This window comes from Ciconia boyciana, chromosome 10, assembly GCF_034638445.1.
Source record: "Ciconia boyciana chromosome 10, ASM3463844v1, whole genome shotgun sequence".
NCBI classification, from domain to species: Eukaryota; Metazoa; Chordata; class Aves; order Ciconiiformes; family Ciconiidae; genus Ciconia; species Ciconia boyciana.
Genome location: NC_132943.1, coordinates 3572902 through 3598024, shown reverse-complemented (window position 1 = coordinate 3598024; position 25123 = coordinate 3572902). Strand labels below are relative to the sequence as shown.

At 39.3% G+C, this 25123-nt stretch overlaps 1 protein-coding gene across 50 annotated transcripts in view; it reads right to left on the bottom strand.

Moving 5' to 3' along the window:
* Positions 1-25123, bottom strand: part of LOC140657453 (uncharacterized) — a 372414-nt gene that overhangs the window by 293695 nt on the left and 53596 nt on the right. For 39 of the 50 annotated variants that reach the window (XR_012044349.1, XR_012044333.1, XR_012044336.1 and 36 more), the window contains 2 exons: positions 13059-13179; positions 10558-10614 (listed from right to left, as the gene is read on the bottom strand). Coding sequence is in view for 21 of the 50 variants with exons in the window: in XM_072874480.1 (XP_072730581.1) it covers positions 10558-10575 (18 nt within the window). In the remaining 29 variants the exon portion in view is untranslated. Of the gene's footprint in view, positions 1-1535; positions 1650-10557; positions 10615-13058; positions 13180-21037; positions 21088-21775; positions 21869-22440; positions 22626-25123 lie in introns of all 50 variants that reach the window. The other 11 variants (XM_072874472.1, XM_072874465.1, XM_072874464.1 and 8 more) reach the window with 9 other exon arrangements.

The following is a 25123-nucleotide window of genomic DNA, read 5'->3' as shown; positions in this document are numbered from 1 at the left end:
GAAACTTGACAACACAAAACCACGCAAAACTTCATTGCTTGCTTTTAATGAGCGCAGAAGTTTACTATACAGAAAATTAAGCAGCTTAATATCAACATGAGAATACACTTAATAACTTAATTACATTCTCGCTTCTTTAGAACCTGGTTCAAATTGGGCTGAAACCATGTGGGTGAAATAAGTCTCTCCTTCTCAACTGAGTGTCATGTTGTAAAGGCACAACAGAATTTTTCCACAACATCCAGTGTTGACTCTAGAGGTGCGTCGGCCTCAGATTGACTAGAAGGGGGTTCCAGATTAAATGCAACGGCAGAGATTTATTGACAAACCTATTCAGTCCCTGCTCCTATTGCAGCGTCCTCAAAATATATATCTATATCTCTTTCACGATGACTAAATTTCTCACAAAAGAGAGTTTGATCCATAAAAGTGCTGGTTTAATCATCATTGACTTAATGATTCTTTTGCAATGTCAATTAAATGGTATGAAAAATTAAACCATTTACAGAACTCGAGGACCTTTTAAATTACACATTTCAAAAATATTATTTAAAATTCTAGTTATATAATCCTTTTAGAACTGTCAAAGAATAATGCTGCTCTAACATTTGACTCATTACTCATGCCAATGCTTGTTGGAATTCATAGAGTTGGCAGATATTTAAAAACCAAACTCACTAGAAACGAAGAAATTAGCAAAGTGTAACAGGAAAATTAGCCGGTGTTATGCAGAAGCGGGGCATACACACCATTCAGGTGATAAAGCCTATTAAACATTAAGTTTTACACTGTTAATGTCATGGTAAAGCTCCAATTATGTAACAATTTAAAATTTCTATAAATTAAGCCATACATCCAATGTGGGTTTCTACTTTTGTTCTTTGAAAACACATTGAGCCGTTTTGCTGGGAACATTTATCTTCCTTTCAGCCGGTTCTACCCTTTCCATCTGTCCCTCCCCACACCCACGCTGCTGTGCACCCCTGAATGGATGTTTTACTCTTGACTCTTTTATTTAATTCTCTTAGAAAGTTGCCTTGATAGTGCTAACTACCTCAAGCAGCTTTATAATGCTGTGTTTTCGACTTAAATGTACTGTGGAGCATTTATTTTAGCACCCAGCATTAGCACTGACAGTCATCAAGCGGGAAGCTGCTACAGCTCACTCTTCAGGGACTAACTGCTGTTGCCTTCACTGCCTCTCTTATGGGAAATGAAATGAGAGGTTTTATCTGGGACCTGTACGAATGTGGGATTTCCCCTCAAGGGAAACACATGGAAATGAGCCCAAGCACATACAAGAAAGACTCCTTTTGCTTCTCCTAACCCAAAAGATATGCACTACAGGTCACAGTGTTTGTCATGTGAATATCAGGGGTAAGCATTATAATTAAGGAAACTAAATACAATCTGACAGTTACATTTGTAATAAAAGACACCATTCATGAAACTGCCTATTTTCCAAACAACCATCATGCAATACCGTACATAAATTAGCAAAAGACAGTAAAAAGAATGGCAGGCAGCCAAATTACCATAATTTCTGGCTTCAGTGTCCATCGCAGTCTCCAGTGATTTTTATCAGCATGTAAAGTCTCATGGTTGTTGTTGAGCACGCGCTACCAAAACTCACTTCTCTTTCAGTCCTGCTAAATCATAAATACATTCTGGAAATGAGTCCGCCCCTTCTCTCACTCCACCTTTCATATATATATTCGTTTTTAAAAAAAAAAAAAAAAAGAACCAGAGAGGCTCAAGAAACATTTTAAAAAAAAAAACAACTAGTCTAAAAACACTTGGCAAGAGACGAACTTCCCTTTTAATATACAAATTCCTTCAAAGACCCTCACTAATAGGATTCTTGTAGCCAGTCTGTCACCACAGGCTCACTAGTAGTCATGACTTTAAGAAGTGCCAATATTCAACGCAGTTAGGACAGACACCCAGAAGATATTCAGGCCAACTAGGTTGAAAACCTTTGCACAAATTACAAACTCCCAGTCAATGTACTTGTACACTTATTAAACACTACTGACAAATACACAAGCAAATAAGACTCTTGGTTTTTCTTTACATGGATTCCCACACTGTGCAAATATGATTAACCTTGCCCACACCTATACTGCAGTATTCACTATTTTTTATTCGTAAAGAATTCAAGTCATCCTGTCTCCTCCACGGAGGAGAAACAAGACTTGTGTGACCAGTCATACAGCACAGAGAGTCAAAGATCACAATCCTCAAGCTGCAATGTTATTGTCTAAAATAAAATCAGCCAACCTCACACTCCAAACCACAACACTCCCTTTCCCTGATGAATAATTTCCTAATAGCCATTTGTACCAGTCTTCGTTACACGATTGTAAATCTGGTCAAATGATATCACTGATAATGGTAAGAATATTCTGGAAACCACATTTTTAAAGGTCCATCCCTAACACTGATGAACTTGAAATGAAATTTTGAAGGTATGGGACATTTTTGTTTCCATGGGGTAATAAGTTACTTTGTCGCTGCATATGTTTCATATACTTCTGATAACCTGAAGCTAAGGCTGTGTAAATGGAGCATATCTGTCCTGTCCAGACCTCAGCAGTCATTACCATTTTATGTCCAAAAGGTTATTCTCCAAATGACCCTATTTTGATTTTTGAAAGAGAATCTAATGGAAACTTCTATCATGTTAGTAACTTCCGTTATGCTTTCTCTTGGCAATGTCAATTGAAGGAAGAAATTAGAAGCTGGGAAGCTTGGAGTTCTACACCAATTTTAATATCATTTTGTGATCCTTCACCTCAATTTCCACACTTTCCACATGAGCGTACTGTTCAGTTAGATTAAGTAAACTACAACATCACTGAAATGTTGCAAAGCACAGAAGGATATAGAGATAATTTCTCTTTTGTAGTTATAACCTAATACTCTGTGGATGCCTACTAATAAAAACAAAAGGAAGTTGTCCCTCTGTGATAAGTAACTATCATTGCTTCACTGCTTCAAGATCACAATGAGAAGACAGTTGCTTGTGTCTTCATGATACGGAAAATACTGGCTAACTGGTTGCTTGTGGGGTGTCCCTGGCATTTGTCTTCAGGCTTCTAATAATTTATGACCTGATAACCTGAGACATCATCTCCTAAGGACATAAGCAGGAGCAATGCAGATACTTCGGAATTTGTTTCCAGCTTTATCTTCCCAAAACTAGACTTTCTTGCTTTCTGAACATACTGCAAAATGTCAGCAATGAGGACCAGTGTTGCAAAGTTCTCAAGCTGGAGAAACATTTTGGTTGCTGCTGGATGAACACTCAATATTTGGGGGCTCTTGGGACAGGAGGAGAGGTACCTCCTAGGTAGGATTCATTTTCACAGGAAACTCCACTAAAGCAGACCGTTTCTTCTTTACTCAGACACAAGGAAGTTAACAAACCACTTTTGTCGATCTACGCAAAATACTGCGGTTTGATAATCCAACATTCAATAGCAACAACTAGAGCATACACTCTGATCATGACAGAGGAGAAAAGAAAGGGATGAGCCGTGTTAACCACAGATTATTTCTTATTAGCCATTAATACCTTTTTTCCCCGCAATAACATTTTACAAGACAAGGTACTGGATCTTTATAAGACCCTAAAAGGAGAAAAAAACCTGCTCAATATTACACGTCTGCAAAACACTGGGAAGATGTACAAAAGGCAACTCAGCACAGGTAAGATATAACCAAGAATTTCCCACACATACACACAAACTTTTTTTTCCTTTCTTTTTTTTTTTTTTTGACGTAGAATCTGGAAGGTTAAATAAGGGGAAGCCTCCAAATAGTCCTGTAAATAATTTCAGAACTATTGCAGGTATATTTAAACAAGAGGATGGTAACAAGCAATTTCTCAGCAAAGAATGATAGTAATTTCTGATGTTACCACAATTATCATGCCATTATTATGGATAAACCTAATATATTATGCTACGTTGCAGCTCAGCTCTGCATGTCATCCTGCTGTGTAACACAGCTAGTTACTTAAATACTCTAGACAAACAGTATTGGTATTTAGTAGCTCTTTTTTTTTAAAATGTTCTGAAACCCTGTTATGGGCTGAGATCCCATCTGAGTACCAACAGCCTAGGACCATTTTCTCAGGAAAATTCGGTGACTTATTTTGGAACTTTGGGGCAATATTCTCAGCTATAATTACCAGTTTTTAAGGAAAGAAATAATAGAACAAAAATAAATACCAAGCCAATTATTTACTAGCCTAACTACAGACTTTGCAGATGATGGTTACGTGAAACAAGATACCTGGGAAACCTTGCAGTAGCGGTTTACTATTATGACTTCTATCATCCACCCTGCTATCCCCTGGGAGGTACAACACCTCCAAGAGAGGCAGAAAAACAGAAGGTGTGTGATGTCTCAGCTAACCCTGTTCACAGAGTAGCATCTTGGTTTAAATTGCTGATGAGAGTGGGTTTGAGCCAAGACTCAGTTATGACAGAAGCACATTTTCCTTCCTGCCAGTCCTGGCATGGGCTGGTGAGCTCTGGCAGCAAAACAGGGCAGACTTCTGGGGCCAGGAGATCTAACCACCTCAAAGCACGATCAGCTGGAACTGGTTTGTCAAAGCTCTTGTGCACCACCACCTTGAAAGTGTTTATCCTGATGCCCTACTGCATGAAACAAAGCCAGTTTAGAGGAACACCACTGGAATTTAACTCTTATCAGCGTGGTATTAAAAATACATCCCAACGTTCACACCATGGGAGCTCCATCCTCCATTCAGGTAGATTTCTGAGCAGGCTTCCGTAGCAGTTTGGAGGAGTATAGAGTATCATCCTTCTCCAACTGAGGCTGAGGAAACCTGCTGATGTACACTTGCAGTAAGGGATTTCTACAGTGTACTTCATGCTTTGAAGGAGGCAGGGAAGAAAAAGTGTGTTACAAGCAATAATACCTTTTAACCATAATTTGGCAGCTGTAAATAGGCAGACAGTGCAGTCCAGCAAAGAACCAAGGAACCAGCACACACTAACAGAGATGCTTTTTAACATTACGGCTGCCTTATACCAGCTCTTAGACGGGTAACCCTTGAAGACGGTCAGACAGAAGATGCTTCAGCAGCGATGCCTCCTGAGAGGAGGGCTGGAGGGGAGCTGGATACCCAGAGGGTTGTCCAGGTGAGGACACCAGAACGGCCGCAGCGCAGAGCAGGAGGCAGCACGGGAAGCTTTGGAGAGGCTGGGCAGCAGAGCACACCAAGCAGCATCTGGGAGTTACCAAGCAAGATCGACTTTGCGCTGCTAATCGCTTCCTCCGAGTGCAGTTTATGCTTTGTAACACTAACCCAGATAGCCTGGATAATGAGACTAGAAAACTGCTTTCCAGGTCATTGATGATTAAAAGGGTAGAGTTAGCACTGATAACAAACTGTTGCTCTATTTCATAAATGACTATCAGCACTCGGGTATGACTAAACGGAACCCATCATTTTCCCTGTGTATGAAACACTGGATTTTTTTCTTCCCATCTGTTTTAATTAATCTCATTATATATGAATTAACAGAACATTGCTTAAGGAAATTATATCTTGTTTTGGCAAATGGATATTTTAGTTGTATTAAAACCTTTCTATTATCTAGCATAATCTAATGTGTTAAATGTTTCCAAACCAACCATTTGGTAGGTCAAGATACATAATCCACCCCATTCAAACTGTCAATACGTACACTACTTTTGACCACAGTTAATGGAATTAATGTCACTTGTTTCAGTCAAGTCGTATTGCAAAGCCCATGTCTAATCTATGACGTATATAGATAAACAGATTTACAAAGCAATAGCTTGCACGGCACCTTGTCTTTCAAGGTCACAGGTTACACTGCAAAGAAGCCAACTTCAAGACACCCTTACGTAGGTACTTACCCCAAGTATAATAGTATATATTGATCTATATATTCATATAGCTATAGACATACTCAAAATATCAGTAGGGATAGCTATTTATTAAATTGCATTTACTATAAATCTTGTCTATTTTACCACACCTTTGTCTGCTACGGTGCACATCAAACACTCCCAATAGATATTAACTTTTTTTTTGTCTAAAGTTATCATCACTTCTTTTTCAGGCATTCAAATTAAAAACCAAACAGAACAAAATTAAATCTAATACTCATTCTGTTAGGTAAATTAGGCTGCATCTAAAACATGTTTTATGGGAAACCACTGCTTTGTATATCCTATTTCTTCCTGGATTGAACAAAAGAAGTTATTTCTTTCAGGTAACATGATCCTATATACTGAAATATAACACACAGACATAGCATAACTTCTATCAGACCATACTCTGCTTCAGAATACATTAGCCTTCAATCAGTGAGCTGCTTACAAGACACGAAAAATGAGATTAACAAATAACTGTGAGATAATGCGAGCAGTGGCTCTTGGAAGACTTTTCTATCATTTGTATGTTAATGAACACCTGCCTGTAGAGCTGTATTTTTCCTGGACATTTGCAGCAACTTAAATTAACAGAAGGAAAAGAAGCTAATTTTGTGGCTATCTTCATATAGAGTCTTAGACCATGGAGCTACAACTCAATTTTCTAAACCAGTTTAAAAACTCTATTACAACAAATTTCCTTGTTAAAAATAAATAAATAAACCAGTATGTATAAGCTGAAGCCATTTTACAAGCTCTTAAAAAACTGTGCTATGGGCTAGATCTTAGATTAATGTTTGTGATGCACGCTGAAAACCTGTAAAGCATTTATGTAATTGCTAAGCATTATTATTTTTATTACTGTAACAGATGGAACCAATCCATCTTCGTAGATAATATCTCATAAATGATTCATTGCTATTCCTTTAACCTAAAGTCTTTTGTATTTTGCAGATCCATGAGAAATAACTATTAGGAGGCTCCACGCATAAAATAGTATGAAAAGTACCTAATGTCTTCCAAATGCAGTGGCCTTGCTAACATTTGGGCCTTACAATTTTCACATTGTTCCTATTGCTCTCAGAATCTGTTACTTCTGCAAGATACTCCTCCTCATTTTCCATCACTGGTTTTCAGGTGATGTAAAACATCACTCTAAACTACTGGTAATGTTTATAACTTATATGGCTGCCATTAATTGCAAATATGGACTAGACAAATGCTTTATAAGAGATAGAAATATCTCCCACAAATGCATGACATAGTTTTATAATGCAGCATTCTTGGCTTCAATTGCTAATGAAAAAGAATTATGTGATCACACTGCCCATCTTTCCTTTGTCCAATAACTTTTTGACCAATTTTAATCAAATTGGAAAGCCAGGTAGACATCTCACAGATATGAGTTTCTATCAGCTTAATGAGAACTGATGGCTGGAAGAGAAAAGAAATACACAAATTAGTACTGTCATTGGTAAAAAGGCTTAAATGGGAGCTCATCAGTCATCCCCCACGCCTGGGCTGCCTCTGGCCATTCAGACACTGTTAGTCCAGAATCAGACACAGCAGATGCCATCTCCTGCCCACCTTACAGCTGACAGACAGACCACTGACGATATTTTGAAGAAAAGCTTGTCAAAAAATGTATTAAAGGCTGATCCAAGCAAAGTAATCACAATGATGTCAGTGACTGATGAATACCCCAACAATTAAAATGCAACAAAATGCTCATTTACACACCAAAAAAGGCATTTCTTGGATTGTTAGAAGAAAATGCAGGGAGACAATCTAAATCCACCAAACCTAGCTTATTATTTTGATACTGACCTTGGAATCATCATTAGCACAACAGTTCCCAGAGCCCGATCTGTTAACCACTGGGCTTGTAAGCCTATGGAGAACACGCAGGTCTCCACTTTTTCTATGGGATTATTTGCGTTATTTGATCTGCTCTTTATACACAGAATAATTGGCCATTTTCAGTAGACTACAATGTAATGGTAAAGGCTAATTGAAAGTGATATGGTATTCAGAGCCCTAATATGGTATCTGAAATCTTTATGGGTTTTATCAATGAAAAAACAAATTACGTTCTCCATGTAATCATACGACATTGTGATTTGAATATGAACAAAAGGATCCATGTTATTCTGCTTATATTGTGCATGACGTGATAAATTAAGGCATTCTCTTTTTTGGTTGAGTGCTTTTAGACTCAACTCTAATGTCACTTCCTTACCTACTCACATTAGCTAAGGATTTGGGGTGTTTGAGTAAGGATGCCATATACAGCTTGATTTTCAAAAACTGGTCACCACCCATACAACAGAAGTTAAGCTCGTTAGAAGTATACTGGAAATCTCCTTAAACCTCATGAACACCAAATACCAAGGGACCAGAAGTAAAAACTATTGTGAAAATGTACGTAATTTTATTTAAAGTACAACAAACTACAAAAATAAAAATTAAGACCCTCCAAGACAAATTAAAACCAATAGGTGAGATAATGGTCTGTGCCACAAAGAGCACAGCACACAGTATTGGTGTGTGCGGAGAACGAGACAGCGACAGCTTTTTACTTACCCCTGTAACTTCAAACTCTGGGGCCCTGGTGCAACCGGAGAAGTATTTGAGCAGCTGGGGAAGGCAGCAGCCCCAGGAAGAGTCCTGAGTGCAAGCTCTACAACCCAAGGCTGGCCAGAGACTCTGTAGCACTTCCCTCCTTCTTGCCTCAATTCATCACTATATACTACAGCATGAGAAGTTTTCACGGGCAACCTGCTGCTCTGCCTGCTAATTCTTCCCACCTCACTAAGCTGTAGCAGAGGAGGTTGTGCTGGGGAAATCATCTGTAGATTATATTAAACTCCTAACTTTTAAAACCTCCTGTTCAACCCACCTCTTACAAAGGTGTTTTATTCATCACCAAGATATATTTACTTTAGCTGGAAAATGTGTTTGGAGACTGAAATAATGGAATTTTGCCACCAGCCACTTTGACACTGAGTCTCTTCTAAACAGTTCATAAGAAGTTACTATTGCCCTTGAGAAACCACATGAAAGCATTTCTTGAACAAATGGAGCTATCTTTGCCTTGAAGAGTATCATGTGATCTCAGCCATTCTACTTGCAACTAGTTTCAAACTGATTTTGACTCACAAGATAGTAAGTTGCCTTGAAAGCTTACCCTTAAAAACCTGAATTAATCTAAAAATTTCATGAAAGTTCATGTAAAAACACAGTTTGCAATACTCAAAAAAGGGAAGTCAAATGTAGAATAACATGTTTTCTAAGCAGCTTCAAATTCCACATCAAAACAAGAGAGCGTAGAGCCAGATTCTCCTCTGGTCGAGGATGACAACCAGAATGGGCAGGCAGAGCTCCCAGCCTCACTGCTCGGGTTGATGATGACCTCCTAAAAATCCCTCACCCTACAAAGTGCAGGGTTGAGGCATCACAGTGAAAAGCAAAGACCTGAATCCTTCTTCTCTGATTGAGCTTTTCAATATTCCACTAGAAGGACTGACATTTATAAACTGCCCTTTTGAAAATAATTCATTTTCCTTTCCTCTTATCACATAAAAGATACATTCTGCATAAAACCAGCCACAGATTTGTTCTTTTTGCTAATACCTCAGTTAAATACGATGAACTACATTTTACTCCACTGTGAAGTGCATTCACTTAAATGAAATGACATTGCTGTAAGCAGGAGAACCAAATTTGCTCTAATTCAAGAAAATCCCTGTAATGCACATCACTTCTTGAAATCTCTTACAAGTGGTAGCATATGACTTTCAACAACGTAGGTTTGGCAAGTTATTAAAATAAGTCATGCTTATGAGAACAATGTGCAAGCAAAACTCATTTTTTTTCCTAGACATATTTTCACTCGTACTCAGCTGTTCTTGCTAAGACATGAGTGGCTCTGTTACCACTTTGGCCTCTCAGTGTACAGATTTTAACTTTGTTACTTAGTTAATTCATTTGCTTTAACATGAGATTTTTAAATACAACTACCAGCTGTTCAACATAACGAGGTTTCATTTACAATTTTCTAATCACCATGAGGGTAGACAGAAAAGAAAAATCTCAGCTTTAAAACACACATTATTTTATACCAAGGGAGAGAACAGCAAGCATTCATCTGAAGTGACTGCTTAGGATGACATTTTTGCAGTGAAATATATTTTCACTTCAAGATCCCCACAGCTACTCTGAATTTAATTGCATGAAAGACCACCAGGATTTCTTTCTCAAACACAAACCAAAGCGTATCACCAAAGAAACAACTATTACATGCAGGAAACCAATCCTTAGTTTCTAATATGTTGAAATGTTTTAAAGGGAACCAAAAGGCAAAAAAAATTACAGGAAGCATAACTTTCAAGTGTGCACCAAACTGGGGTTAGGTGCTTTGATAAAAGGAAAAGTTTGCAAATTAAGCTATTAGCAGGGCACAGAGCTGTACATGAATAATGTGCTCCTAACCCAAATGGTAAGGGACAAGCAGGCACAAGAGGAAAACAGGTCTCAGCCCCTCTTTCCGTATCAGTGGGGAGCAGAACTGAGACTGGAGAGCCTACAACGCACAACTGAAAGTGTCCAGCATTGTCTTACCTTCTGGGAGCCGGGCATGTGGGGGTGGGGGTCACCAGGTTTAAAGAAAGGTTGCAACTGCCAACAGAGAGAGAAAGATGGTAATTCCATTTTGCAGGTAAGTTGGGGTCTGTTTTGAAACACGAAAATACTCTGTATGTAAAAAAGATACCAGATTTGAAATGAATTCTGCAGCATTTAATACAGAAAATTTTCCCCCTACTTGGTCACATTACAGGAAGCTGATGATTTTATAACTTGGCAGCAGAGAATGGTTGAACAAATGGCACAGCGTCAGATATAGACAGGTAATAATGGGTTTGTTCTGTAGATAACCTACTCCAGAGAAAACGTGTTAAATTAGAAATGCTGAACTAGGGGGAAGTAAACAAAAGTTACTAAATTGTGCTACTCTAACACTTCCCATTCTGAGAGAACACATGAATCATGTGGCTGAATATTTGTCACAGCTGTGATTTCAGCATCAAAAAGAAATAATTTTAGCCCAGATTTTAGGGGAATTTCCAGAAAATTTGTCAGTTCAGCCAACCGGATACTAGGCTTCTCCATGATCTTCTGCAAGTTTAGCTTTCTTTGGGTTTGAACCCACAAAGCAACAAGCACTCACTTTTGAAACCACTGTGATGACTAACATGGTTAAGTGTCTTGGTGTCTTCTTGGATGAGGCCAAAGCTCTCAGCACACTGAGATACCAAGCTGTGTTTTGGTGGGTTTCGGTGCTTTTAAACTGATGTGTGCACTGAATATTTTTAATTCGAAAGATGAAAAATGTCAGCAATACAAAAATATGAAAATGCTGAACCGCTGTTTTTCACTTTTTGTGATAAAAAATGATGCCCTTAAGTTTTCTGCTCTAGTAAAGCAGTGTGTTTTTATTCTTGGCAATGACAAAACTCAAGTTCCACCCGCAGTCCTGACTCACTGAGAGCGTATGGTAGGGGAAGTGGCCTAGCTTCATAAGCCTGCATTAGAAGCTATAGCTGGCAGCAAAAGTGCATAGTTTATATTCCAAAAAAATGATTCTGAAGTAAACAAAGTATTTGCAAGTTCAGATTGAATTTTATAGCAGAGCAGAGGAGATCTGAAACTTGGAAAGTATTTAAAAGCTCAAACCAAAATATTTTATGTGAAACAAAATATTGCATTCGATTCTAAGTTAATTGTTTCTACATTTTCAGTTCAGGCACTGAACTGAAAAAATGCCGACAATTCTGATTTTATTTTTAAAAAAGAATTCCTGTATATTGATGTTCTTACAAACCCTGCCAAAACACAGGCGCATGCATAAGTATACCCAAACTTTAACCCCCATGAGTTCAGTTCGACTTTCCATACTTATTTGAACAATTAGCTGATGAAGAAACTTGTATTTTCACAGATTGATGCTATCACCCAAAATTAAAAAATGGCTTTAAGTCTAAAATTTTAAGAAGGAGATTTTAGATTAGAGTTAAGTCAATCTAAAAGCTAGCTGCAACTGAAAGGTGGTGTCCTGCTGGCTCCCCTCCTTTGCTGTTCTGCCCACACTCTGCTTCTCTCCTGGCTTTGGAGTTTGTCTCACTTTGTGGTGAATCAGTGCAGAAAATGAGACAGCAAAGAACTAACTACACAAAAAGCAGCAAGTAGTTTTCTGCCAATTTAACTCCCTGAATCAGCTCACCACAGGGCAAACGAGCCACGGAGCCTGCACCAGGATCACATGGTTAGGGGAACAGGAGAAAAAAGATGACTCTACATAGAGATGTATTTTTTTACATCAGCTCATTTTTGGATTGTCTTAGCTCTAATATAAGACCTTACAGCGAGTTCTAGCAGCCCCCTGTTTCATACCTTCTGTGCTGAGCTCTCTCCTTTCAGGTACAAATAATCTATTCTTAAGCCCACTGACAGAAGGAAAAAAACCCCTACTTACAGTTTTAAAATTTCTCAAAAGAATAAAAAGCAATTACAAGGCAATTTATGCAGTTGTTATATCTGAACTATAAAGGAGGCTAATATTATTCTCAAATGTATTTTTTTAAACAGCTCACCGTTCTTTCCCTGTCAACCTCTTATTATTGTACCTTTACTTATCAGGACCCGTGCATTCAGAGAAAAAAGCAGCGTTTTATTGACGAAGACATCCGCTGCTTCGGATACATGCTACAGGCTCCCCCTGAGCTTCTGCAGCTCGGTGGAGGCAGGGGTGAGCCTGCTTTGTGCTTCAGTCGCACTGGAATCTCAACTGGAAATGCAGAAAGACATCTCCAGCTTTCGTCCTCAGGGCAAACTGCTCAGGGAACAGGATATGCTTTAAACATCTAATATCCCGCAGGATGGTTTTCGGGCATATCGTTGGGGATTGATCCGTCAGCTGCTTCACAGCTTGTGTTTAGCAAATACATTTTTTTCCTGTGGAAATCCTGCCTAACAGGTTAAAAGGGAATTTTCCATTTTTCTGTATCGGCCGTTCAACCCACAGCAAAAACCGAAGCGTAATCACACAGTTAGCTAAAGCTGACCTGAGACCCCCCCGTTGCCTCCAGTCCTTCTTTTCATCTCCAGCTGCACATCCTCACCACCTTCCCTGCGGCAGAGGGGACTCTGGATCAGACCCAAGAGCTCCGCTCCGGAAAGCTCAGCCTGAAGGACAGAGAGAGAAAATTAGTTGAGCTACACCCCTGCGCTGATCCACTGTACAGCTGTGGGACCCCCCAGCCTGCACCCCAGGGGAGGTGCGGGAGCGTGGCTAAGCGCAGGTGGGAGGACAGGACTGGCCCTCTCAACAGGTTCAGACTGCAGCTTCAGGGAAGAGCTGGTCCGAGACAAGTACGTTCACAGGAAATCTTCCGCCTAAAATAGGCGTTGTTCTTCTACACCTCCTACTGAACAGTGGGTACAATTCATGAATATAGACTTTTGAAACTGATTCAGAAGAGATCTGAGGAATGTATCAAAAAGTCCATATGGTTTTGCCAAATCAAGTATGCAGAACTGGGTAAATTTAGCCATGTGCTTAAGATCTAAAATTTGTCTTGTTTGACCCAACTGGAAGGAACATAGTCATGAGCCACTTATACACACATCAATCTGACTAATTCTTCATCTTGGTGAGGTCAAAAATTTATGAGTAACACATTATTTAATGTGTGGAAACAAAAGGACACCTCAGTTACCAAAGAAGTGCAGTGGAACATGAAAGCACTACCCAGACAGGTCTAAATAATGCTACTTTCTCTAACATATTTAGGTAGTGAAATTACAAGTGACAAGTGGTTGGCTCTTTGACAGCTGGGCCTACGTTTCCAAGTTTTTCTCCTGTAACTCAGAAGAGTGAAAGCTTTGTTTTAAATGAAGGCTGAAATTCTTACAATAAGACAGGAGGTGGAGGCTCTAAGAAAAATTACACGCTGTTCGTTGTAAAAATCACAGGTGTTCATAAGAGTGAGGTGTCAAGCACATAAGGAAAGGCTTCCCAAACCTCTCTACACCATCGTATTTCCATTTGCATTGGGATAGCTTAGCCTAGCACCGTTCAACGCCATGTGCCTGGAGCACCACGGAGCTAGCTTTCAAATTTCCCTTCCACCACCAAAGGCCACCTCTCTGTAGCCTTCGGAAGCTGCGCTCAAGGTCAGACTCAAATTCCCCAAAGTTCAAGTGGCTGAGCTTTTGCATGTGTATACTTATAGGAGTAAATCTTGAACATAAGCTAGTTGTTCTCCCCCCTCCTCTTCTCCACTCTGTGATCAGAGGCTTTAGCAATAGTTCCTTGCATTCCCCTAAGAAACGGGGGAATTCGGAAGCCTACCAAAACCCCCCTATTTTCTGGCATACTTGCCATATCAAAAGAGTGGCGAGTAATCAAGCAGCGCACGCAACAAAGTACCCCAAATTCACACAGCAATACAAGGTGCAACTAGAAAAGGAAGGGTACTTTAAGCACCAATACTAATTTCAAGATAAGCATGCAAAAGGTAATTATTTATAAAATTGAATATGAAACATTGAAATGCAATGCTTTTGTAATGGGAAATACATGTAATAATATATCTACATGCAAAAGAAACACATGGAAGTCTTTTGGTGATTGAACTCGCAGATTTATCTAGAAAAATTTTAAAGATTTATAGCTCTTTTTTTGGTCACATTAACCCAGCCCTTTTAATATACACAGAAATGTATGATCCTTGCAGCTAAAATGTTCAGGACGTTATTCTGAGAACAGTGAAATCCCAGAATCCAGGAACCTGCAGGTGAATCCTGGCAGTGAGCGAGAAGCTAGTTTTACCTTCCAAGCCTGCACTTTTACAAGTCCTCTACATATTAAAAAACATGATAATGCTTTTCAAAAATATCAGCCTATGGTTATAAAACTCTCACCATCCTCTTTTCTCCCTTGAACCTTTAATTAAGTCTCCACACTGCTTCGAAGCAGCAGCAGTCTAATGGGTTCAGAATATTTTCTTACAAATAAACTGTTCAAAACACACAGACTCTCTGTGAGTTGTAGTCTTTGAACACAAGCTTCTTAAATAATCCCTTTTATTTTTATTTATTTTTGAAAATATCAGATTCTAATCCTCTCTAACCAATGTACACTACCAGTAATTAAAAAAAAGGCATAGTTCTTTGGAAATTTTTTTTCTTTCTTTGCCAATTTTGTGATGAATACATGTATAACTATGCAGGATTTCCCACATGAAAAGTGTTCACAGCCGCAAAAGAGAGCATGAAAATGGTTTTCATCAGCAGATCTTAAAGTACTTTTACAAAGCACTATTCTTTAACAGATGGGGAACCTGAGACTCAGGCAGATAAAGTAACTTGCCTAAAGTCACCCAACAAGGTATTACAAGTTGGGTTTCTGCTGTGGTAGTAGTTTGCTCTTGTGACTCTTTAGGACTATCTGGAATAAATCCACTATGTGTTAGACCTTCAAGAATGATTTTATGGCATCAGATTACAAGTTTCCTTTGACAGGAGTGATACACACCCTCAAAAATTACACCTTGGGAAGCTAAGAGGGAAGGAGAGAGGCCAACATTGTGCTAAGGGCGAAGGGATAAGAATGCAATGACTACAAAAGCCTGGATCCACCTGTCCTGGTGGCTACAGCACTCTCCCTACAACATGGTGTAAAAATAAAGTGCTAATGAAAGGAGTGGACTATAGGTCTTTGCTTCACCAGCCTGATCCTACGATGTGAAAACTATAAATCTGCCACTATGAGTTTTAAATTGCGTGTCTTGCACAATAAAACATCACCTCTTTTGTTGGGGATGCTTGGGGTCTCTGCATATTGGCCTGGAAAACCTATATTAGATCTCTGGACAAAGCAGGTATTTAATCTAAAGCCCATATTACATTATGTTCATACCAGCAGACATTCACTCTGAGCTACGGTGCCACCCTGCAAAGCCTCTACAGCGGAGTTCAGAGTGTTTGGCAGCTAGAAAAGCCATAACTGAACTATTTGTGTAATTTAGCGTCATGTAGTTGTGCTAGCAATAAAATACCTGGACTGTGTATCTAGATGGACACATGAATGTTTTTATCACAGCCCATGCAAAATATTATTAATTTCTACACCTGTATGAATCATCCTATATTTTGCTGCTAAACAAACAGCTGAAAGATCCTACTGCAGAGGAAATGCATTTGGACAAGTATCTTTTACACCTTCACAAGCAAACCTTATCTTCCACTTGAGAGGTAAACTGTGTTTTTGAGCAGCTGAAGATTAATACATAAAAGTTGTATTTTTATTTACTGTTAGTAGAGCGATGTTTCTGGTAGTTTTCTAAAAATCTACACTTATTCTGCCTGTACTGCCATGCTTACTTAAGATTCCCATGATATATTAATATAGGAGCGCGTGCAGAGCCTGCTGTGAATGCAAGGCACATTTTCCTACAGAATTGTTTGAAATATAAATTCAGTGCTGCGTTTGCTAAACATTTGTTTTCTTCACATTTTGATATTTGGAAAGAAAATAGATAGCTCATAATTAGTAAAACATTCATCACAGAACAAAATAACTTTAATCTGTTGTTCAGAAGTCTGCAATAACTATCTCTATAAATAAATTTCTGCTTGCTCTTTTATATTTGTACTAGTGGTAAGAAATTCTTGACTCTAACTCTAACAAAGACTTTAGCACTATATTCTTGAGGTGTGAACCAACAATGAAAGCTATTATTTTTTATTACTTGCCCGTTTAAACAAAAGAAGACAAAGTCTAAGATATTCAGATTTGCAACATCAAAGCAAACTCTGCTACTTGACAGATATTTAATAAAGTATCACAAGTCATGCATGGAAAACATGAAGACTACACTGCTGTAAACATTAGCTGGCATGCCTAATATTTCTTGGTGGTCTGAGTTCACAGTTTTATATTTCAAAGGCTATGAATGAAGACAGCTTTACAGTTGCACGTGTCTTCTTGCCTGAAAGAGCTCTTTAACAGTTCTGAAAGCAGTAACTTTAACGTTCTATCCACCTCGTCTTACCAGAGACTAACGATGAACATTTATAGTGGCATTTCGAATGAGAATAATCCAACATTTTCCAGTCTGAACGTACTTGTCACTCAGAGCTGCATGATCCTTTTCATATATCTTAGTGAGTTTTGTTCAGCTAGAAGTGTGTGGAGCATATATTCTAAATTACATGTCAGCTTGCAGCAATTGTTAATTTGCAGCAGTGTAATAGCCTGTGAAAATGAAAGCTTTGAAATAATTGTCCACTTTCCTTTGACACAAACCAATTCCCACTATTCAGACATTTTCAAACAAAGTCCCAGTGACAGACTGGAGCGCACTACTTAAAAATTGCTATTTCAGCAAATGGAAACCTATTTTAACTAGATGTTAGAGAACGATCGTGGAAAACACAAAACCTTCAGCTCTGTGAGTTCAACAGAATAATCTGCTACTCAAGACCTACTTGAACACCTCAGCTGAAGAATAAATATTGAATCAACAGATCTGGGAACTGACTTGCTAGAACGTTATTTTTGGGAGGATGGGAAAGGCTTGACACTATTCACGTTTAAGTTCTGTATCTGATTCAAACAAATTGGAGCAAAATTCTTAAAGCTTAATGAAGTAGATTCTTTTTTCAGCCTCTATCAAGACTTTAACTTATCAGTGACAAAACAAGGTAATACCGTTGTGAAGGCCACACGAGGTAAGCGTTACATATAGATTGCAGCGTAGAAGAGAGGTCTATGAGCTTAGGCTGACCATGGTACTCGCACACCGCAAAGCCCTAAGTCAGTTATGCACGTCCCCTCTAACTACCACCCAAGCAAAACTGTACATCACAGCAGAGCATTACGTGCTGAACAACTCAACTGAGTACTACAGAAACGTAATAGAAAATTTTCAGCCATTTTTACTGGAACTCTGGTACTGTAGTGGTAGCAGCAGATGCTGTATGCATTCATTTTGAGAAGTGTTGAACATCCAGAATACGAAGGGAAGTCAACAGCAGCTGTATGCACTCAGCACCTCTGAAAATAGCAGCTATGCAGCCTTGAGGTCTTAGGTGTTAGGAGTTCAATTAGAGAAAAATTAAAACAGTTCCATTATGAAGCTACTTTAAAAGCTGTTTAGACATTAAGATATTTAACTTCAAATTTGTGTATTTTTAAATTCCTACAGACTTAGAAGTAAACACTAGGTAGCACATTTTGAAGTTACAAGTTTCCACAATTTCAGTAATATAAACGATTAGTATGTTGCCTTGGCATTTATGCACAAGGCATGTGTTTTCTTTCAAAAAGATGGTTTTAGGGGTCAGTCAACTCATAACACTACTAACCACTCAAGTGACTAATTGAGAGATGATTTCTGGTCTGTAATAAACAGTACACATTAATCCCATATATAATTTTGCATAAAGAATGCATGCCAATTTATATTATTTTTGTGAAATTATAATACTAAGAGTGTAAAAAGTCTTCAGACTTGAGATTCGGCTGTTGCCTCACTAAGTAATTTGCTATTTGGATTAATGACTTGCTAACGTTTCAGTCAAGCACAAGAGGTGATTGCACGTGGCCTGCCAAAGAGGTTTCAGTGGCTCCAAAAACGGAGGGTAGCCAAGAGCCCAGCGAAAGAAGTATCCAAACTACATTCTCCTAGAGGCAAAGAATTACATATGCTAGGAGCACAGAGATGCTCACACTAAACCTCACACCAACGAGCAGGATATGGCATTCAGCATGCCTCTCCTGCCTAAGAACTGCAACACTGGACAGGTGCTAGGACTCGATTACTGTTCAGGCAATAAATAACCGCAGACAGCTAGTGAACGAGATTTATAAGGGACAGCTTCTGGGATCTGACAGGTTTGGAAATATAGAGGAAATGCAGAGGGTATTTTCTGTCATCTCTGTTGTGACAAACTTCCACAACTGCGTTCATTTGTTTGGGAATTTGCAAAAAGTCTGATTTTCTTTTATGTTTGTCAGATCAGGTTAAGGTATAGGCATTCCAGTCCTTCAAAAGAGCTGTTCTTGAAAGAGGATCATGAGAGCACTCTAGCAATGCTGAGCGCCATAAGCTCACTAAGGTACACATCTTCTGTGCTGCGTGGCCAGTCTGAGGAGCGAGTGGGAGAACTGTCTTGCAGTGATTTTCATCAGCCAACCGATAAGCTTTCTAGAACCATTATTCACATAGGACAAAGACCTTCTGAATCCCAAGCAATTTTGTAATATGTCACCTGATAGAAAGTATCACACATCATAGATTTCAGAGCAATAATTTCAAATCTTGGATTTTGTGGAAGACTGGAGAAAAAGGGAAGTTACCTTTTTCTTGCATTTTGATTTACATGATGACTATCCAAAGCTAAGGAGAGGGCCAACACATTGGAACTAACACCGTGATGTGGACTGTCGAGAGCAAGACTAAACATCCATACCCTTCACTGCATGTTCAGTATCTCCACTTGTACACAAAATATGTTTCCAGAGCACCCTGAGAGATGATGCCATTTCCTATTGGTTTAATGCAGACAGATAAACTGGAAAAAATAGACACTGTGACACCTCCACCCCCTTTCTGCATCCTGATCTCAGGTCACAGAGCACACATTGCTGAGACACACAGGTACTCTGAGCCACGTCTACTCTGTGGCGTAGGGCAGACTTTCAAAGCCCCCTGCCAGGACTAAAGCATTATGAAATGATTTATTTCCAAGGCCTGAACTGAACCAACTTTCATCAACCTTAAAGATATTTACCTGAAAAAGCACTGGGTCTACCTCGTCATAAAACTTTGAGCAGACTGGGATACAATGAGAATGTTCAATGTACTAGCACAAGGCTACTTCACAAACCAGTCGGTTCTGTGGCATTCGTGTGCGACACCAGGCAACGAGGTGAAAGCAAACACCACAATCTGTGATCAAAAGCAGAACAAATAGCTTCAACGCAAAGCACGGCGAGGGTGGCTCAGCCTCGCGCCGTTCAATCCCATCTTCTGCATTAGGCCAGCCTCTGATACCAGAAAGGGGCAACTCACAGTGGAAAAGCTGCATCCACTGGTACATGAATTGGTACAGTACTTTAACACAGCTTTCAGGAGAAAACTTAAGTGGGAGTAGCAGTAGTTTCACACGTACAAAAGAAGCCCTATTTAAAAAAAGAGAAAAAAAAAAAAGAAAAGGCTAAAGAACCAGGAAGTGGAGGAGTAAATGACAGTGGTAGAGAGAAGAGATGTCTCCTTCCATTTAGACAAGCAGACATACTCTTGCAATTTAATGGATTGTAAGGACTCAAAGATATTTACTGTCTAGCCATGTAAGTACATTCCAGCTCTTGATTTGCTTTTAGCAATGAAACCAGTCATATATTACATCAATGTGATTCTTGTTTGTTGAAATAAGTGAATAATTTGGGGAGTATATTCAATTCACTGTTTAGACATTCCCTTGTTTCATCTGTTCTCAATTTCCACAATATGCTGTTTGGAAAACTACAGCTGGAAGCACATGGCCAGTCAGAGAGTTTGGTCAAGAACTTGGACATCTTAACTAATTTCCTCAACTACATGTTAAATTAATAACATACAGGCTAAGTTGTTATGAACATGACATACATCACTTTTTGGGTTTTGGCATGCAGAGTTCAAGCAATTTGAGGACACAATTCTGTTAAGCCAATCTGATGGCTCACTTCTGCCAAAAGGTGCTACTCCATCCTCCCGCATGCACAGCCTCCCCAGCCACGGGTCCCCATCCCCTTCCTCGTGCTGGCACTTGCCTGCCCGTACTGGTCTGCCTTCAAGATGAGCCAGCTGGGGAAACTAAACCAGCAGAAACCATCCACTTTTTTGGTAGTGCTGATTTTCTGCTGGCTTAGGGCTCTCAGCTGGCTCCCTGAAAGGTCAAGAAGTCAGCACAGAAAAAAAAGCACAAGCATGCAGCCAGGGAAAAGGGGAAGGAGCAGACTGTCATGTCATAAAACTGCACCATCAGAGCGTACCTGGCGATGGCTTCACTCTTGTTCTTCTCATGTGAAAGAATTTAACAGTTCTGAAATACGTAGAAATATTGTTTCTATTGCTAAAGCCTGTAAATGCTGAAGTTACTAGCTTCTGATGTTCTGCGGAATAACCTTCCAACTTCTGCAGCAATTTTCCACAAAATCTTTTAAACCATAATTTTTTTCTATTGTAGGGCTTAAAATTCAGCCACTCAGAGATAGCCAGTGAAAACAGAAACATCAGCCATCTAAATTCCCATAATATTGACTTGAAACAAAATACAACAATGTTTACTCTATTGCTTTGGCGTGGGTTGGTTTGTTTGCAGTCAAACCGAAATTTATACTGGCTCCTCACATATTGATATGTTGAGGAAATAAACAGTAAATACTATTTCCAATCCATCTGTTTAACTTGTTAGAAAAACAACAGTCAGAGGCTTTTCAGAATTGTATTCTTTCTGTACAAAAACCAAATAGGGAACCAAGTTTTTGTTATGTTTAAAATACTCTGTGTGTGCGTTTGGATGAAGCGTCCAGTCTGACTTCCCAACTCTCACTCCAGCGCTGGTCCTGGCAGAGGTTTGCGAAGTTTGCAGCGAGTGCGTGACAATCGTCTGGAGGAGACCCACCACATCTGCGAGCCTGGCAAGAGCTGTCCTAAGCTGTGGTCAACTCTCCTCGCTGTTTCTCTTTGTCTGACACACGACTATGCCTTTTAGAGAAAACGTCACCCACCTAACAAGGAGCTTTCTGTGAACGGTGCTGTGAGGAGAACCAGGTCGGCTCCTTCGTTGTTCCCCTGCTGGCTTTGGAGTGGAAGACGCTCAGCTGGTCAATAAGAAAGAAGATTTTTGCCTTGTAATCTTCAATTCTTCACAGACAGAAAAATGAAGGTACTTATCTAACATTCATTCTCGAAAACTCATCAAGTACTGAACAACTTATGCAGACTGCCTAATGTACGTCCTATTGCCAGCCTGCTGTACTGCTACAAGGGTTTACCCCAGCCGGCAATACTTCTGAATAATGTAGCCTGGTTAACTCCATTCAGCTCCAGTAGTCTCATCAGGTTTAAACAAGCATAAAACTGAAGTAAAACAGCCTCACAGTGTCTTACCTAGCCACATTTTCCGGCATTCAGCAATGCTGTCTTACAGTATGGACTATACGAAGGCCTATGACAAAAGGTTATATCTAAATATAAAGCCAACGTAGTGCATGTTTTAGCCATCTTGTCTTGTAGCAGGTCACGGACGCTAAAGAGGACATGGTGCTTCTTTGGCCTCTTGAGCTAATCTATTCACTAAGCCAAAAGAAAGCCTTATTAAAAAATAAAAATAAAAATAAAAATAAAAATAAAAATAAAAATAAAAATAAAAATAAGAAGAAAAAACACCCACCTGGCTTACAATGGCTCAGGTGAACGCCAGAGCTGGTAGGAAGGAGCACCCGGTTACCAGCAAGAGAAGGTGGAAAGGAGAGGAAAGGCCAGGACTCCCGTTTTGGCCTCAGCCACCAAGTAGACAAGGCAGTGGAGTCCAACTTCAACTGTTAGGATTCATGTTCTGCTGAAAGATGGAATAGTCTGGGGAAAAAAATTCCTTCTCTTCAGATTGTCATTTCCTGAGTCTAAGTAATTTACTGCCAATGAACTAGAGAGGGGAAAAAAAAGTATTTGTTGACTGCTGTAAAATGAGATAGAACTAGCAGCTTTTAAGGGTTCAATTATGCTGCTTTCAAGATCTAGGCCAGCAAGTTAGTACCTTTTTTTAAATATTAAAAATGTTGAGATGGATATGAGTTTTACAGTCAAACCCTGAGGTAGGTAATTTAAACCATCTGAACTGCAGAGCTGTTGCTGAAGCCAATACAAATACTTCATAATTACTTTTTGCTTCCTTTTTACCAGTGTCAAATACCGGCATTGTTAAAGTTCAGAAACATGCCACTTTTCAACACTTGAAGAAAAAATGCTTACCTACCTAGCCAGATCAGTACTTGAAACAGTTGTCAATAGCAGGAATATTCTTAGGTGTAAGTTATGAGCTTTGGAACAGCAGGTTTCAGATACTCACCAGGTGTCTGATAACATGAGATAACTGAATGATTTTATTTTAATTCTGTGATTTTGAGTGTTTTCCTGCAACACCCACTCAGAAGAATCTTTCAATGTATTTTAGGGGCATTCTATATAAACCTAAACTATTGACAAATTTTGCGTTTCTTTTTGTAGCCTGTCTTTGTCAACTGCAGATCTTTTTTAAAAAGGATTTAATATGCTCTTGGTTTTTTCTTTAATTTCCAGTCCTCTAACAAGGGATTAAAATAGATAAACAGGCTACAGCTGTTTAGCCTTCTAAATTCTGACACCTCCTTCCTCCATTTGGGACTATAGTCTCTTTTTCTTTTTGTCTTTGACTTCTTGTAGACTGAAATCCAATACTTTTGTCTGCATCTGCTGCTAAAAGCCATTTCTCCCCAGCCACAGACCAGTCCCCTTGTGTCTCATTAAGCACATTTACATTTGGCTCTTAAAATCCTAAACAGAGCATTTCATGCCTAGCAATAGTGCTCTGATGAAAGATGCACTCCACTCATGGCTTCTGTAATGACACATGGTATTACCCCATTATTTGGGGGGACTCAAACAGAATCTTATTTTTAAAAGTGACTGCCCTGTTACAAACTTTTTTTCTTAATAATCAGTACTTTTCTATAGTAGGCAACAATTTAATTGAATTAAAAATCATATAAAAAGTAAAATTTTGCATTGTGGATTAATTCAGTGGGGTGGGTATTTTTGTGAAGCTCCTCCTGAAGTCAATCAAGAAGGGTTACTTCCTCAAGAAGATATTAGCAACGCTGAGAGTCCCAAGGTATGCAAGCCATTTGGTGCCATCAGCCTTCTCAAAGTCACATGATTCAATCAGGAATAGCAGGCATACTAGATCACCGCAATGTAATTAAATACAATTAATCAACTCTGAACCAATTGCTTCGAGAAGTGCCCACTGAACCTTTTCAGGCGGCAGGAATGTCAGGAATTCATGATTCTGGCACACAACAGTAGGAAGTAATTCCAGACTGGCTCCTACAAGTCATATTGGCTTCAGTTCAAGGCTTCTATTGATCATTCCTGTGGTAGCATAAAATAAACAAAAAAACCCCCCCAAAACAAGAAGGAAGCAAGCATTCAGGAACCCAGCCCTGAATCGCTTGGGATTTAACATGAACAAATAGTATCTTGCATCATATTACAAGCCAACAAGTAGAACAACCTGTAGGCCACAGGTGCAGCATGCTCACCACAAGAAGCTATCTTCAATCACCTGGCTGTGCTATCTGAACTAACTGTATATTCTATGCAGCTCCTACGTGTAGCTCCAAGAAAAATGAGTAGCATTAGACTAATCTAAAGCTAATGAAGGAAGTCAGGTCTGTCCCCAGAGTGAATTGTCACATTTACCTTTGCAAGAGCAGATGGGAAAAGCAGGCTTTTGGATGCTTCGGTAGGAGTTTACAGCCAACAGCTCAAGGTCTGCTAGACCTTGAGCTTTCAAAACATGGCTTTCAAAGAATGGACAGCTATCATCGTCTCCAGCCGACATAACTAAACGATGCTCTGATTCCTTCATAAACTTGCCAGCAGTGTCAGTTTTAGCTGGATTATGCCTCAAGGCACATCACCACCAGAAGACATCGTGTCAGCCGCTCTAGGGATCACAAAAGTGCAATGGAGACCTCTCCACTATAACACGGACAGTATCAGAATGGGCTCAAAGTCTTTTTCCATACTTTGGAGGACATTGTTAATCCAACAGCATTAGCACTCATTCAACTTCAAAGGCAGAATAAAATCAAGGAACTATTAAGAACTTCAAGGTTGCTTAGACAAAACCAACAACCTAACAATTAGCAAATATGATCTATCATGTAAAAAATGTGAGATCGTTAAAAAACAGAGACCTTAAATGAATATGATCTCAAGAAAATCTGGCAAAGGAGTACCAACTAGCTCGATGACAGTTGGTCCTTACAAGCCAACAGACATAGTGAGACCATTGTACAAGTAGTAGCCTGAAG